Below are 18,307 nucleotides of genomic sequence, written 5' to 3' on the forward strand. Positions count from 1 at the left end.
GTCCAGAGTTTCTCTGCTTTTATCCAGGATATTAATTGTGGTATAAAATTAGGAGTAAAATACAGCCTTCATACGACAAAATTCTGGCTAGCCTATATATATATACCCCAGGATTACCGAGAAATGTGTATTTGCTTTAAGTTACGGTTTAATTTAATGATTCTTTTTTTTTTTTTTTTGAGGTCGAGCGCCCGACCTCAACCTCACATTTTGAGTTTGAGGTGAGGTTGAGTGAGGTCGCCAATAGTCACCTGAAAAGTGAGGTGAGGTCGCCTGGGGGACCTCAACCTCAACTGATGAGGCTGAGGTTGAGTGAGGTCGCCAAATATTTTTTGAGTTTGAGGTGAGGTCGAGGTTTTTGAGGTCAAATGCCCACCTCTGTATTCGGTACACAAAAAGACAACGATGCTTGATCGGAGCGATAGGCTCAATTCTTTGTAAATGTCCAGAATAACAGGACGCGTATAAGATGCAGCAAAGGGTATGGCATTGTGCAGCGAAAGCTTCAGCTTTGAGCGAATGTCGATGATCCCCCGATGTTTATTGAGAACATTTGTGCCGAAAATTATGGCATGGGAACACTGCTGCAGGACCAGAAAACTGGTAGGATAAATGCGTCCTTTAAGTGTTACTCTTGCGGTGCATTGCCTTGGCCACGTAATAATGTTCCCTCCAGAAATCAGGACCTGCAGCGGGCCATCCCAAGCGGTCGTCACTTCCTTCAGCGTGGAGACAAAAGCTCCACTGATGACAGAAGAGTCAGGTCTAGTGTCTACTAAGCCGGTAAGCGTGGAGACCATTGACAGCAATGGCGAGGTCACTTGTTCGTGTCCTCATATTACACGTTGGCTTCGCTGTTCGATTCCCACATTGACAAGGGCCTAGGTTGCGGCCACGGTACACTGTTGCAACTTGACTGGGTGGTGGTGTTAGGTTAAGATGTGGACGTGGACGTGTGGTCATCGTTATTCTCGGCATTCGTAACGGCGGTGTAATGTTTGAAGCACCATCACTTTGTCGGTTTAAGAGAATCTTCGCTAGTTCACAGTTTAGCAACCTCACCACGGACGATTTTGCCTTTAGTTTACTCTCGGGGGCTAGGGGACATCCCTTCCACATAATCGTGGCCCTTTGACGCACATAGGCCGCTGTACAGTGATGTGGAGCGCTACAGACGTCTTGACGACGCGTGCTCTTCCCTGTGGAGGAAGTCCATTTCATGTGGTATCTCGTCCGGACGGATTTGCGCGTTGCCAATGGCGAAACAATAAAAAGCAATCAGACCGTACGGGCTGTGTTTGAGTGTAGAGCCTCAACACAATGTAATCAGTGTGTTCGGTGGTTAGAATTACTTCAGAAGTGCATGCACAGGCTTGTCTGGCGGGGTCAATAGGCATCTTTCTCGAACAAGATGGTAGCGGCGAGCGCTTTGTGTCTCACGCCGTGGAGGCGAGCCACGTAGCACGCCGGCGGGCCTGGGCCCTTTGGTTTGGAACGGAACTTATGAAGGCCCTCAAACCTCTGTCTTAAATGTCTCCTAATCGTTCAAAAAAGTCTCATGATCTTCGAATCCTATTCGGGCAGATTCTTGAAGAGCAAAGTAATATTTCCTCGGTTTCGCAGTGTTGTTTCAGCCACTGAACTCAGCCACACATTCGGCGAGGTCCATTCACTGTTCCACATCTTAAATTGGAGTCCTTGGAAGGCGCGCGGCTCTAGGAGCTGCAGGAAGACCAGAGGTGGTTTTGTTCCTCAGGCATCTTCAAAGTATCTCACAGTATCCAGAAAAGCGGCGCGACGAACACAATCACGTAAATAGAAAACGCAACACAGGCGCACGCTACCAACTGTAGTATGAACCTGAACATGCACGTTTTCTTCACTACTCACCAACATCCTCTTCTACACCCAAGTGCATCTCCGCACACCTCTTTTTGCCAAGCAGTTGGTAGTCTGCATATGTGCTATGTTTCTGTTCAGGTGATATAGTTCTTTGTGCCGCTTTTCTGGATACTGTGCAGCGCCAACTCAGCCCTCAAGGTGTTATTCTAAGAGTATCTCACGTTTACGGTATTCAGCCGCTCCACCGAATGTCACGTGTTAGCTACCAGGCTGATAGTAACATATGAAGTGTCTAAGAGTGCATTTAAGAACTCTTTATTGGGCTGACGTGCGCACACAAAAACTTAGGTGATTCCGCCTTGGCTTCACACGTATAGCTGCCTCACATACTGTTCGTCGAGCACCACCATTACAAGAAGACACACCCTGGAATGAAGCCCCTTTCTTAGACGCATCTGGTACAATTGTTAAAAAGGGTGAGCACTAGTAACAACCGCAGGTTCCATGACGTGTTCAAATTCAACAGCAATACGTACACGAGATGAATCTTCTTCATCAGCCTGGCTTCATTTACTAATTACCAATCAGCATTCACTAATCAAATAGTTTACTATTCAGACTATCAAGCCCCATCTGGTGTAACGAACCTCCAAAAGTATACAAATACACTTATTAATTTATTGACATCTTTTTCGGATCGTCCATGAAGCAGATGGACAGTCCTTATACAATATAGAGGTGCCACCTGTGTTGGAAAAATAACGAGGGGCTTACATAATAAAGCCGACCGCAGCAAAATACATCAGAACAGTTCCTTGGGGCTGCCACATGCCGGTGCCACTGCAATGCTTTCGTGGGTTGTTCTTCACTCTTCCCGAAAAGCTTATTCTCAATTTCTGGTATGGCGACAGCTTTTCGCCACAATGAGCACAGTACGTTTCGCTAAAAAAATAACAATTCTAGAGCGACTGCACACTAATATCTATGACCCGTTGTACCATGGCAGGCACAAGAAACCAGTACTGACAGACATCACCGCAACGTACATACTACTATCCGTCTGGAGGCAGAGCGGGCAGCTATCGCCCTCACATTGGTTTCCAGCCCCGAAGAAGATACAACCTGGATCTTTACTGATGTCATGCAGTCTGCTGCAATTACGAGAATGAAAAAACGCCCTGCTCGCGCAGAACAACCTCAAGGAGAAACAGCGCCAGAAACACCCGCTTTATTTGTATTTATTCCTAACACATAATTTTTATTCCCCAACATGACAACCATGTTATGTTATGAGACTTCATAAAATACGCGCCATTGAAGGGATTAGTATTAGAGAATCAGGTGTGGAGAAGTACAGCACTATCTTTTGAATTTGTCTGACCACGTGGTAACTCGAGTTTCCGAGAGGTCTTTCACCGATTTGCAGGACCACAGAATTGCGAAGCTAAATTTAGGAAATACCTGGGTGAAGAGGAGCGGTGTCAGCATGTAAGTAGCTGCTGTCTAAAATAGGACACAAAGATGCTAATTAGGTCTCCTTGGAATGAAAAATAATGACACGGGAGCCGCAGTTCCTTCCCAACTACTGTGTACGCTTGGATGTATTTCTTATTGCATTGGGTTGGACACAGACAATTAATTGTTTTAGAAAATGTGCAACTTCTTGAAGTCGTCTGGTCGTGGTCCTTTATTTTATGAAGGACGATACGAGTTGATACGTGGCTAAAGAAGATGTGCTTTTTAATTTGAGAACATTAGTTCAGCCGCCACGACTAGCTGCTTTAGCCGCCAGACATATTTTTGGTCGTCCTCTTACGTCAATACTATTGTAACTAGCGTATTTATTTCGATGAAGGATTACTGAATTATGACCAAAGAAAGAGCTTTTAAACTAAGGCGTTTCAAAATTTTCTTTTTATTCATGAAGTATGATAAGCCATAGTATATAAAGCTATCGTTGTGTAAGTATAAAACTTGAAGGCAGATAATTATAACCACAATTACAGTAGTGCATATTTAAAAAAAACAATAAATCCAGAATTACCTCTGTGTAGTCGTTAAAATGGTATCAGAATTTAGGCAACATTTAAATGGCAATGCTGCACATAATTTTTTATGTCATCTCTGATTTTTTCAGCGTAGCAGGAGCCGCACGTATTGTGAATATCGCGCTGACGTATAGATGTCGGTCATTGTTGGCAGTTTCTGCCCCGACATTCGCGAGCAGAGCCAAACAGCAGGCTCGTGACCTATCTTAAAATAAAGAAGGGAGGTTATATCTTGAAAAGCTAAGTGTTAGTGTACGTGTCGCAAAATGCTCTATGCTTTCAACACTAGTATTTGGGCTGGACGAACGGTTTTGGCTCTGTGATTGCAAACTGCGCCTATGCACAAAGGACTGAATTTTTGCGGAGATGGTCTCTTTATATTCTTAGCTTACTAATTTTGTGACGCTTTCATGCAATTCCTATTTACTTAGTTTTCAGCGATGACTCTTTTGCAACAGAACTTCTGGTACATCCCAATTTGAACATATATTCGTATACAATGTACGACTTAACGTCGCCTAACAGCGAGGAACGCGACAGAAAAAACAATAAAGAAAATGGCGAAAAAGCCAAATACCAGTCAGCATTTCATTACTAAACCTGCATTCGTATAATGTTAAGAAATGCGTCCAAATATAGTAAAGCACATCGTAACGTCAATAATATTTCTCAGTGCACGCTAATTAGTAGCGTGAATAAAAACGTGTAATAGCGGGACCTTGGCTTTTGTAATCGTCTGTAGCTGCATGCGAAATTGAGAATTGATTTACTTGCAACCCGAACATTTTCATCCATCTATCTAAATTGCTATAGATTTGTAGCGTGCTGACGGGTCTTCAATCAAGGGGATTTAGCGTGCCAGGAAACAGGGTAGGCATATTTGATCGCCACACCAAGCCCATCATATGTTGCAAAACGTCTCGTTGCGTCACACCGAATAGAATAGGATTAGCTTCATGGCAATCAACCATTGCAACTAGGTTATGAGCACGTGCTGTTTGGTCTTTCCAAATCTGATGTTGTAGTGGCAGCCCTTGACGGCTTTTTCGCACTAGTTCTTCATAATAAAAATAGTTGATAGCGCTTTGCTTCTCTGTGCTGGTCTCTTTCACTGTCCTAAATTTTCCCGCAATACAAAACGTTAAAGCGTTGTGCGTAGATTGTACCCCAAGCAGCTTTTACCAGCATTCCAGCATTACTCGACGGCGCAGAATACTGCAAGGCAGTCCCGTCTTTGCTGTAGAAGTTGCGCGGCCTATCTTACACCATATCACATCACACCATATGTAGTCAAAACACAGAAATATTCATGTTCACAACGTTTGCCGCATTGGATGCTGCATACTTACCGCATATAGATCGTCCGCGGGAGCGCAACGCATGACAGCGTTCCTGCCATGTGCTACGGTGTGGTCGTCACTATGCCTAGGTTGTTTGGTATCAAAGCGACCGCTGAAGGCGTTTTGAATTTCATCAGGGCTGTAGTAAATAATCTATTTGCGACACTGCCTTGCTGTCAACTTAGTAATATCATAGTAAAGGAAAAACTCTAGTAACTATTGCAGAGATCTGCATAGACGAAATGCGAAAGCATGTGCGTTAGCTGTGCTTTAGTAGCTCTTAGAGTGTCATGACTCTGCACTTTTAAGTGCCATTACTTGAATATTTTGTCTGTAGTGACAAAACGTTTTGAGTTTCGGAGTCATGACTAGACATTAGTCATGGTCACAAGTTTGTTTAAATATACAAGTCATGTACTAAATAGTCATTCGCGATGTATCTCTGATCAGTCTGATCAGAAAGACTCATGCGAGGTACTATGACTTGGGGGTTCAGAGGAAGCTTGGACACTGCTTGCAGAGCCGAAAGGCACGCCACTAGCTTTGGCCACATTCGTGGCAAGGAAGAACGTCCTGTCACGCCCCTCGCACGTGCTCCTCCTGTCTGCGGCACATTCCAGAGCGAATCCACAGTGAAATGCTCGACTGGTAGCCGAAAGTAGCTGTTGTTATTGTTGTTGTTGTGGCTGTAAAAAGAAGAAAGAGAAAGTACACGGGCCTGCTACTGGCTCTGTAGCTGAGCCACCTCCGCTGCCTCGCGCTGACAGAAGACAAAATAGAGAAGAAAAAGAAGATGGAGAGAAAGACGCGCGCCGCAACTGCCGTCGTCCACCACAGAAGCAGCGGCGGGTGCAATGACGGCCTACAACGGATAAAAATTCGGTGGCAGGCTAGCCCCCGCCGCAAGCGGCAGTTACCTACCTGTCCCAGCACCATGTGGGCCAAAAACAGCCACCCTTTCAGTAGCTCTGGCTACAAAAAAAGCACGTCGGGATAAGGATATGCATGTGTCATGCGGTCGCTCGCATGCTCTTATCAACCGTCGCCGGGTGTGATTAGCGACCTCTTGAAAGCTCAAAGATAAACGAATTAGGACACGCTTAGAGGGGAGAACTCCGTGGTAATCAAAACACGCAGCAGGAACCAAGGCACCCCTCACGATCGGGCTGCCACCAATGCATACTGCGAGTTTTAAGTTACTTTCATGATTAACAAGTACCGAGAGCACGGGTGATTAATCAGTGGAGAAATCCGCACGCCTAAGCGGTGCTGCTGCACACTGCATCGTGCTCCCCTGGTCGAACACAATCAGCGCTCCGTTCAACGCATCAAATTTTTGGTTTGGTTTGGTTTGTGGGGTTTAACGTCCGAAAGCGACTCAGGCTATGAGAGAGGCCGTAGGGGAGGACTCCGGAAATTTCGACCATCAGAGGTTCTATAACGTGCACCGACATTGCACAGCACACGGGCGCCTTGCTTTTCGCCTCCATCAAAGTTGTGCCCTTATATAATTGGTTTGATTAAAATGAAAGGCACAGTATGTAACTCACCGAATATGCTCACACCGAGGTGGCCGAAGTTACTCCAGACCCCTCAACCTAGGCACCCTTTTTTTCTTTCTGCTTTCCCTACCGCCATCCCCCTTCCCTTACAGATCGCTTCAGGTGTCCACTAACATAATGCGGCTGATACGGCGCCTTCCCTGTGAACCACATAAGAGCGTATATGCGACGCGCAGATCAAGGGCACAGCTACCGCGCGCAGGCTTTAGCTCCAAGAGCCTAGAAAGGTTTTCGACCTAAACCATTAAGCGGTTTGGGCTCCCTCATCGAACTCATGGCCCGATTCTCCGCCTTTCGGCCGGCCAGCTAGGGTGAGCCTTTACAACCCCTGTAAGCAGTTAGCAAAATAAGGACTTCACAAGCACGCAGTCACCTGAAACGTAGTTTTTGTTTTACATTAATAAACAACATTGGTCTCGTAGTCGCTGCTCTCTATCCCTCAATACCAACCATGTTTGGTTCAGGCAGGAAGTGAGATATGCTGCATTGCAATATTTGACTTGCCGCGTAGCTGAGCGATACCTCAGCGACCCTTGTCACAACGCGTGAGGTGCAAGCCTCAGGATAATGCTGCTTGTCCACTAAATAAAAATATGGCCAAGAAAGCCGGCCGTAACAGCTTGCGCATTTGTGCCCATTTCATGATAACGTTCGTGAAAGCAAGATCCTAAATTATACTGTGCTCAAGATGCCACATTTGCAAATCGAATGCCAGAAAATATCTCCGCATAAAGGTGACACACGCGCTTATTCAGAAGATGTATTTCATATATTGTACTTAGTCCAAGGCGACGTCATTGTATGAAACACGTAGCTAACGTACCCCTGCACAAATAAAATTTGTGTTTATAGAAAAGGTTAATATTAGTGGAGTCCGTGCAGATTTAGAGAGTATGCGCGCTTAACATTGTCTTCTAGAAGTGCTTCTGGGGACCTGCGAAAGTTTTTGCGCTAAATATGCGACTACAATTTTTCTTGTGCGAAATTGTAAATTTCTATTTCATGAGTAGTACTTTCTTGTTCATCTCGAACAGCGCAAAATGTGAGTATTCTTGTACAACGGTGCCAAAAATTTTCAAAGAATTGCTTATAAATACTGCTTATATTCACTCATGCTGTAAAATGTAGTTTCTTTGCTTATCATACAGGTTTGATAGCTTGATCCTTCAGTTCATTATGCGCCACTGTCTACACCCCGCAATTTGGCCAAACGCAATACAATCCAATTCTTTGTACCCTTACGTGTTAGATACCATGGAGTGCCCCTGATCATCATCGTCAAGAATGAATAGATTCATCGCACCGATAAACCAAATAATAACCTTGGCCAATGTTGTTTTATTAGTGCTGAAAATGGTCCTGATAGCTCTGCACTGTACACCAAAACACAATGTTTCATTTGACGTTCACTGGCCCAATAATACAGGTTAATTCTTTAACCGTTTACAAGTACTTAAAAAAGGCGCAGATCGTATCGTAAATGCCACCTTCATGAAATATATATATATATATTCGGCTCGGCAAACACTAAATAAGGACATAGTAGTCAAAGTCGTTTAATTAATTGGTAAAATTTTTTAACCAATTTTGACCCTTAATTCGATGCATCATATTGCATTGCAGTTCCGAAGACTAATTACTTAAAGCTAATAAAATTTATATCATGTCCCTTAGGCGAAGAGTTATTCTGATATTCAAGATTTAATTATCAGAATGTTTGGATCCGATTCGGGAACTGAATGCTCAGAGTGCATCGAAAATCGCACTCGCCATACTACGTAAGATATCGACGAAATGATGAATACAACCGACGGCTCCAAGGCTAGCTGTGAATGTGGCAGGCAGGTGCTCAAAATGAGCGCTTAGACACTGCTTCTCTGAGCAGTATGCGCTCATTTGTTCGTCCTTGGAATTGAACTTGGAGCCATGCTTCCTACCGTCAGACGCTCTGAAAATCAGCTTGATGACAACTAGCAACATCTTCCCCTCAGCATTGACTCGGCTGAGAAAGGAATGATGCGCAAGCATTTTTCTTGTGCTTTATTGTTTCTACATCCATTAATTTCAAAAAACGTGAACTGATGTCTGCAGCCCCGTTGTATCTAGGTGGCTAGTTTTTATGCATCACTAACGCTAAAACTGCGTGCCTTCAACCTCCACGCATGCCATGAATCTCTCCTTCATGGGCAGCAGGACACGTTTCACAACATGCGGGTTATACTCACACATGCCTTGATGATTATTTGAGATTTGACATGTCTTCGGGTTCAGTTGCGTAATCTTCATTCTTAGCGCAACCCCAATTAAATAAGTATAATGGCGTTAAGTAGGGTGACCTATGTGGCCAGAACATGATTCCAACGCGCCCTATCCACCGACCGGGGAGAAGTTGCTGTCGAGGGCAAGAGACGTTCACAGGCGCCCCGTCGTGGTGAAACCACTAGTCCTGGACTTGACTTAACGGGATCTGTGGATAACTTTGCCGTTAGATTTCTATACAGAAAGTATGGCCCCGCTGCTCGATCTGAGCAAATGTCACACAAGGCATTCACTGACCACTCATTTTCCCGGTGGTGGTGTTCCCAGGGCAAGTGCGGGTTCTGGTCACACCAGTAGTGGACGTTGTGTACAATGACTTCCCTCTTACGTCAAAAGTTGCCCTTGTCCATCATAAGTACTTTCCTAAAGAAATGTGGGTCTTCATCATATTTGACCAACATCCCGTGGTTGAATTCGTACCACGTTTTATTATCATCTTCCCTGAGATCCTGAAGTAGCGATATGTCACGGTAAGGGTTAAAACTGTACATTTTGAGCACTGTCCTGATTTAATAGCAGGAGGATCCAATGGTCTCTACGATTTGATGAATTCTGGCTTTGGGGTATGCACAAACGTAGCCGAGAACATTTATCGTGAACTCTTCACTCAGGATAACTCATTTTGCCTTTCCTTGAATGAAGTACGAATCCTGTGACCCGAAACAGTTTGTACATTTTAGCGAACATTGTATGTGACAGAACCTGGCAGCCAAGACTCTAGGAGGTGAATAGTCTTGAGGCGAGGTAAACATTGCCACCCGTTTTCGCAGAGGTGACAGAGATCTGCACATTCTCGGTCAAAGGAGTATTCCAGCCAAAGGTGTTGCCCTGCCATTCCGACGGTATTCCGAGTTCATATGTATATTGCAGCAGCCTAGTTTTTCTTTTAAAAAAGATCGGCAGCCAGCAGCAGAGCAGAAAAATAATAAATTGGAGGCCGATAAGCCACCGCTCCTTCTCATCCAAGCCAGAGCGTAAATGGAAATTTTGCGCGTTTTCACTGTTCTGCTTTTTTTTAAGCTGCTGACCGTAGGAAACGCTCCTCCAACTTCAAAGCCAATGACGAAAAAACTGTGCGTGCTCCTCATGGAGGCACTGAACATGCGCTCTTTCTGAGCGAATGCGCCCACAGAGGAAGCTGCTAGCCTTGGTGCCGTCAGTTATCATTTCGACAATATCCTAAGTAGTATTGTGGGGGGCATTTCCGGCGCAGACTAAGCGCTCAGTTCCCGAATTGATACAAAAAGGCTGAAGTTCATTCGCTAATAGAGTTGCCAGTGAGCGCTTGTGACGTATTGTCTGTTGTGCCGTAATCGTCTTTTCGTACTTGTTTACCATGAATGCACGCGCGAATATTTCAATATCTGTTTGACCTAATGACAAGCTGCGAATTGTTGTAGCTTTGAATAATAATAACAATAATAAAAATGTTATTGGTTTGCTGAAAAAAAAGGCGCCGTATCTAACACGTGTTCTGTGGACACATGACCGTGCCGTAAGGGAAGGGATTGATTTAGAGGAAGGGAAAGGCGTGGTAACTGTCGCACGTTTTCTTTGGACACTTCAACAGTGCCGTAAGGGAAGGGAGGAAGGTGGGAGTGAAAGTGGAAAGAAAGACGTGCCTTAGTGGAGGGCAACAGACCACCTGGGGACCTTTAACGCGCGCTGACATCGCACAGCACACGGACGCCTTTTTATTTTCGCCTCCATCGAAACGCAGCCACCGAGGTCGGGTTCGAGCCCGGGTACTATGGCACAGTAGTCGGGCGTCTTACCACTGCACCACCACGGCCGGGCATAAGGCAAGGGAGAAAGGTGTGAGTGCAAGTAGAACGACAGAAAGAGGAGCCGTACCGGAGGGCTGCGAGTAATTACGACCACCTAGGCGTCTTTAACAGGCACCCGTCGATATACCGATTGCAATACGGAGCCTAAATTGAAGAGTTAGAAAGAAATTTGACGAAATTTGACTAATTATTTAAACAAAGCTTTCACCGCTATGCCCTTTATCTTGTGTCCGCCGAGCCGAATATACAATCCATGAAGGCGGAAGCCACGATAGTATACCGGCCTGTTTTTTTTAAATACGTAAACGGTAAACTTCTACATATCGCTGACACTGAATGCACTGCCCGCAAACAAACTTGTCTATTTCTTTGTTTTACATTATGTACATGCGAACATGAACGCATGCAGAGAACTATCTACCTGCGCGAAGGACGCTGATCATTTATACGATATGTGTAAAAGAAAAAGCATGAATCGTATACCTAAAAACATCTCTTGCTTTCAGCTCTGCATGAAAAAGCACTTGTATTCCCAAAGCTTATTGAAAGCCGAAGTGAGAGACTTAATAAAGTCGTCCAGATAACCGAAGAGCTCACGTTGGATTTGGAAAAAAGTTCAGTGTTGGACAAAGAATTTCTTCTGCGCACTTACCAAGGACCATTAATGAAGCATACCTACGTAAGAAACATTCATGATTGTTCGCTTATTTATCTGTAAGTTGTTGAGCATGCAATGAGGCCTGCCTGTAATCTTTAGTTTTAGGCTGCAGTAAGTTTATGGAAGTACGTGATCTTTTTATTACTGTATGCTTTCAACATTCTGAAAGTTTGCATTGAGGTGCTTTTGCTGAAGTTTTAGACATTATTAAGTATTATCTGTGCAAGGTAGTCTGAGTAGGCGGATATTCGCATATGCTCGCAATTAAAAAAAGTGACGTCTCCTTCAGAGTGCTCGCTGGAGTGGATGAAGGATGCTCTTCAGTGCATGTAAAAATTCAAACCCAGTCCCTACGTAGGCTTATACGTGCCCGCACAGCCGGTGTACACTTTTCCCACTAGGTAATATTGAGAAAACTAGTGTCAGTACGAGAAAAGCAACTCTTTATCCTTACGCAGCCCTGAGATGGTAACCAAAATCGCAGGGATGCAAGATATCATACGATCAAGTCATCATCCAGCAGTGTGATGCTCACAGAAAAATGAGCATTGAGACTCGTTCTTATCCGTGACCAGCGCGTCTTCTGACAACATTCTATATGTCGCTCGTCGACACTCACATTGTCCACTTGCCAATGTAGGTGCATACACTAGTAAAAACGTTTGACGCATACTTTGGTCTTGTAATGAGCGCTATAGAATAAACTTCGCACATAATGCAACTCCCTGTTTATTCTGCAGTTGGACCTGCATTAAACCGGGTGAAGATGCCTCTAAGGTGTGCCCTGCTTGAGCAGTGAGACCCTGAATGCAGGAGACAAAAACGAACACTTACTAGAAAAAAATTCACAGCTGTAAAATTATTGCGCTGGCTTTAAAGCTATAAGTACTCTATCGCAATCTTTGTTAGGCATAGCTACACTGTCCTCAATACATGGCATAGCTACTAGGTTGACATCTACCTTTTTGTCGTTCTATGCCTAGAGCCGATCATGCATTTCTCTTCATTGCTGCTTCTCCGCAAACGATATAAGGCAAACTGGTCACCAATGGGTTTGTGTAATTACGACTGAGTGCACAACAACTGAATACATTATCATCATCGGCTAGATGATCAAACTTTTCTCGACACTTCCGCAAAAGTCTCGACATGCTTGTACCATTACACATACCATCCATTGTTAGGCTGGACACCAGGCACCTGCGAACAAGTTGTTAAACATGTTTAGTCTCATGGTATCTTAGCGGAGAGCCGCTACGTTCATGACCGGGTGGACCGCATGGTGGCGTCAGATCTTATTACGGACACCAAATACGAAGCAGCGGGCAGTAATTTAAGGCTGTACTTAATAAATTCACGTAAAGCCTGCTCATGCCTAGATTGATACCGCGATCATTTGCAGCGCCAAGTGAGTACACTAGCTACTATACGACGGCAGCTCTTGATGGACCTGTTATAGGGCCATGATTAGCTTACATTTGCTATATAGTAATGTCTACCTTTTTTAAAACAAAAGCGGTGGTCGTAAGCGGACGGTTGCCCTTTAGGGATGCGAATCTTTTCTGTGGCTATATATGAATTTCATCACTGTCCTGCTTTTTAATTACGCTGTCGTGTTTTGCAGACACATTTCACAACACCCTAATATGTCCCTGTCGACTCTTTTGTCACCCTCTTACCGCGTACATTTCTTGCTACGAAAAGACATTCGGCCCAGTATTCAGCCTTTTCCCTCCACACGCAGTGCGCGAACCAGAAAGAGCGGTGATTATCTTTCGCATACGCTTTTAGTGCTGTGTAAGCTCCAGAAAGCGTTTAAGAAAAATAAACTGCCCGGTAGAATTTTATGAGAAACTGCAACTGTGGAGGAAAAGACAAAAAAGTTCGAAACATCCGCTGTCCTTTGTTATTTTTGATACTTCTTAGTTAACCTGAAGCTATTAGTTATTGCGGGGCATTGTCAACTGGGCCGTTCTAGTAAGATAGCTTGTTTGTCATAGCTAGTTCGCGCACAACGAGTCAGGATAACCTGGCATATGTGCGGATTTCAATAGTCATCAATGTAGTTTAGTCTTTCCCAATCATATTTTTGAAGTTGTTTCTCGCAGTTCCACGTTATAACTGGTTTTTCAATCATTTTTACAACGGTTGATCACAAAACCGTAGAATTTGAGCGATTATGATTTATATATAAATCATATGTCTGCAGTGATTAATGCGCAACAAGCAACGCATTGATCTTGCTTGGTATGTTGCCTTTTACTGCGATGGTCTCATATCTTCGATATACTTGCACGAAAGGTATATATATATATATATATATATATATATATATATATATATATATATATATATATATATATATATATATATATATATATATATATATATATATAGGTGCTTTCGCTCCTTGATGTACAGTCGTGAGCAAAAGTGGTATACAACACTCAGTCGGTGGCGGATCTCGGGAAAACCGCATTGCGATTTCATCTAACAACAGCTATCTGGGATCGATACAATAGTGGTGGTGCCCCATTTTATCCACATGCGCATGCCACGGTCGCTGTCTCTGTCGCTGCCGGTGTATGGCATTTTTATGCTGTTTTCCCGAGCTCCGTAACCGGCCGTGTGTTGTATACCACTTTTTCTCACGACTGTATGTACATGCCAGTTTTAGATTCAACATCTGCCCCGTAGTGGGGCTCGGCTCTGATGGCGAAGCGAATCCGCCGCCGCGAGAAGTTGCGCTGTTAGGTAACCGCTTCGTCACGCCATCGTGGTGCAGAAATCCAGCCATATTTCGTTTTTTATTTATCGTCCTTTTTGCAAGCAGTTCACCTCAGAAGAGCCGAGCCGAGGTCCGGAAAAATCTTTTACCCAATGAAATTGGATTGAACGTGGTACCGCCTGAATGCGAGGCGGATCACGAGTGTCTGGGCAGCCCAGACTTGGTGGTGGGCTGACGTGTTGACGATGGCTGCAGGGAACTCGTTGCGCTCGCTGCAACGTGCATCGTTACGCGCATCGACTGGCTCAAACCATCGCAAACATATCGGTTTGCAACAGTGATGTATAACCACATTCGCTTTTGATATTATTCACTCAAACCCCAATTAAGGGAAGCACATTCGAGACTCATGAATGCGCTGCTCTCGTGATTCTTTTGTATTTCGCGAGCTTTTTTATACCGCAGAAAGAAGATATGCGCTAGGGCTTCTTTATCGCAAATACATGAAATCCGGACTTCTGAAGTTGCTACACAAATTTAAAATCACATTTATTGTAAATCAGTATCAAGTAATGAAAAATTTACCATAATTAGTAAGCTTTTGCAAAAAACTATTGTTCGTGGTGTGCAAGACGGTTGTATTCTCAATGCAGCTAGTGTTCTCAGACCTACCTCAATTGTTCTATCCCCTTAACCCTTAACTAAAGTTAACCCTTAACCCTTAACCCTTAGCTTTTTAACCCTTAGCTAAAGTTAGCTGGGGTACCCTGTACGCATATATTGGGTAATCTTTAACACCACGCAGAACGTTATTTTAAACGCTGCGAGTAATTCCTGAATGCTTTCTGTGCATGTCGATTCGACCCAAAGGTGGACGTTATTTACTTGATGGAGCTCCCTATTTGAGCAGTTAATAACCTAACGTTAACAAATCAACCTTCTAAGTTTTTATTTTACATGTGAAGAATATAGTAAGAAACTGAAACCCGTCAATATAAAAGTGAGTCCAGTTTTCAAATTTTACCTATCACCAATGCTGTTCGATGTATGTAACGTCAAAATACGCAGTTCAGCTCGTAAAGTTGGCCTCGTGCCCTGCACACATTTAAAACTCTTCGCTCGGCTTTGTATTGTCGCGGAAACTACGTTCACTGTCTGTGCCCCATAAAACAGAGACAGGCACCATTTTAGAAATGAGAGTTGCGAAAAGCCTCTGTAAGAGCTACAGCATGCGTATATATGATGCTAAATACTTCGAACGGCATTGTCGAGAAAGAATGTAAAAACTGCTTTCATTGTTTTGTAATGTTCGTTCCTAAACTTGATAATTGAGTTCAATATAATTATAGTATTTAACTACTTAATCACGGAGTTATATTAGAAATACCAGGTCCACGTACCTTGCTCAGAATCACCTTGCATTGACGGCACTGACATAAGTCTTTATGGTAGCATTCTCTAAGCAGTGGAAGAAACAGCCCGGGCAATCCTAGATTTAGAAGGCTTTAGAAACTGTGAAATGGTAGAAAGCTGCAGAGGGGATGAGGAGTAAGCACATAATTGATGAGGACAAGAAGAATCTAGAAAATATGTGGGCACATAAAGGTTAGAACTTTTCAGGAGCCAAGTGAATGCAGGCAGCACGGGATCGGATTACTTAGAGAAATGCGGCAGACACCTTCGGGATGCTGTTGAGAATATTCTGGCTCATGGTTATACACGCCAGTTATAAACCTGTCAGAGCGTTATAAAGGACGGGTCACACGGATATTTTGTTCCTGTTTGGATTTAGAAGAATTTTGTGCGACATGGGGGCAATAGGACAGTACAAATGTTCTGCTGGAACAAACATAATTTCTCGTTACAAATAGTTACTTTACGCACAATTTGGAACTAGACTGCGATAGCCATTTGAATAATCGACGTATGCACCTTCAATTTTATGTCTTTATGATTTATCGCAATATGAATTGGGATGCAACCGTTCGGCGTCCAGTGTGCCTAGAAGGACACACATTATCTCGTTTCATATGACATATCTCCGCTAGTTTAGCTCGAAATGTGGACAGTGTCTTGAACATACGTCATATGTATGATCTACTGTATAATTTCAAATCGAGGTTTAGACACCGTGCCAAATTTTCACTTCGTACTTCGATTATGCAGACTCACAAACACAACTTGCCATAGAGATGAATGCCTGTCAAGAATGGTACTGTATAAAGCTTTCATCCGCTGAATTGTGAAAATTTGGCTTCTATACGAGTATGCAGCTTTAAGAGTCTCAGAGTACTTTTTTTCATTCCGTAATCTTATACGAAAATCATACCCAAAGCAAACAGAATACATTATTTTTATACTATTGAGCGAAAGTGTCGTTGGTCGCCGTGGTAATGCGGCAGCATATTTAATATTTTTTAATTTGCATGATATAAAGAAGTGGTGGTTTAATGGTAGGATGCTTCTTGGTGACCGCCTAAAGCCAAGGTTGTGCCTTTATTTGTGATGTTTCATGGCCTGAAGAGCAAACGTTTAGGACTTGATAGTGAGCTAATGAATAAGTGTGTTGGTACTAGCAAAGACACAAGCATGCAAGCACGGATATGTAAACTGATTTCAAAATGCGATGCACCTTTTCTTCTATAATGATATCTTACATAAATTCACTATTTATGTAACTCTCTTGGTGTTTTCTAAAACGAACAGAAAGTAAAGTGTTGTCAGCATTAAAAATAGCAAGTCCTTTCAGCGCATTGAAATGTTTCACTTTTTCAAATCTTTCTGGGTACTGAGAAATTGCCTTTGGTTGAAATACTGGCAACTCCAACTCAACGTGAAAGTATAGATATTATTGTATTCCTCATAATAGGTCGCATGATATTAGTGGCACTGAGTTTCAAACGTAAGGGAGAGAGTAGGTGAAAGACTGCTGTTTGTGTCGTACCGAGGTTGCGGGAGTTTATTTACGTTTGTTTGTGCTATTTATCAAACGGAAGATATTAATTTCAGTTGGACGGTGAAATACTAGAAGAAAACCTCTACCATGATGCTGGTCATTTTGCGTCTATCATGATATCTGAAACAGGCGGCCTCAAAGTGGTAAGCAAGGAGAAATATTCAATCATTTGTATGGAAGAAAAACATACTTCAGAATGTTTGTGCTAGCGCAGATTGTAATAACTTTGAGTGTAAACTGACACTGAGATCATATTCTTGGAAAGTTTTGATCCTTAAAAAATCAATCTTCGCAATATTTTGATACTTTGATGTGTTTGCACGGCAAAGGGCTTTTTAAATACTATTGTGTGATAAATTGCGTTGTTGGCTAGGGTGTCGGATTGGTGAACAATGGTAAAACAAAACACCGAAGCATTGCAGTCGACCCACAAAACCAGTGCGTCACTGCAGTGCATTCTGTTTTAAACGAAGGGGGAAATTTAAATTCTGTTACTTCAGAATTTTCGGTTTCACAAAAATTAGGATAATTACCAGTAGAAAACAGAAAGTTTTCGCTTGCCTTCAGTGTCTATACAAAGATTTACACTGGTCTTGAATGACATAATAATATCCCCTGGGAAGAAGTGAGAAAAAATAGGTTCCGCCAGCTACAGCAGCTTACTGTTGCTCCCTGCGATATTTGTGAAGATAATTATACCATTTCTGTAAAGAATAACGCTAAGGCCAGCATGCCTACGCTATACGAACCTGTACCTTTGTATTAGGCTGCCCTTGGGTCTGTAGAAAAAAGAAGGGAACAATTTATTTGCATAACTTGCCCGGCAAATTTTGCATAAAACCGCCATAAATTTGCATTACGATGCCCATAGTCACAGTTCCGAAGGCATGTATGTAGATTATCTTTTTCGTTTATACTTTCGCTTCACCGAGAAAAGAGCAAAGAAGTACACCAAACGACAATTGTGCGACGAATGCAAGTTATGAAGCAAAATACGAGTATCAATTCCTATGCTTTTAGCCCAATACATAGATTTCTACATATAAAATGGTGATGCTTGTGTCTTT

The 18,307-nt window shown here is 43.2% G+C and overlaps 1 protein-coding gene across 1 annotated transcript in view; it reads left to right on the forward strand.

Moving 5' to 3' along the window:
* Positions 1-7,622: 7,622 nt before the first annotated feature.
* LOC146173999 (venom metalloproteinase Antarease-like) overlaps positions 7,623-18,307 on the forward strand; it is a 33,016-nt gene continuing 22,331 nt past the window's right edge. The window contains exons 1-3 of the mRNA XM_084585319.1: positions 7,623-7,834; positions 11,405-11,577; positions 17,294-17,383. Coding sequence (XP_084441445.1) covers positions 7,750-7,834; positions 11,405-11,577; positions 17,294-17,383 — 348 coding nt within the window. The 5' untranslated portion in view covers positions 7,623-7,749. The remainder of the gene's footprint in view (positions 7,835-11,404; positions 11,578-17,293; positions 17,384-18,307) is intronic.

This window comes from Amblyomma maculatum, chromosome 11 (assembly GCF_055883805.1).
Source record: "Amblyomma maculatum isolate TAMU_Amacu chromosome 11, ASM5588380v1, whole genome shotgun sequence".
NCBI lineage: Eukaryota > Metazoa > Arthropoda > Arachnida > Ixodida > Ixodidae > Amblyomma > Amblyomma maculatum.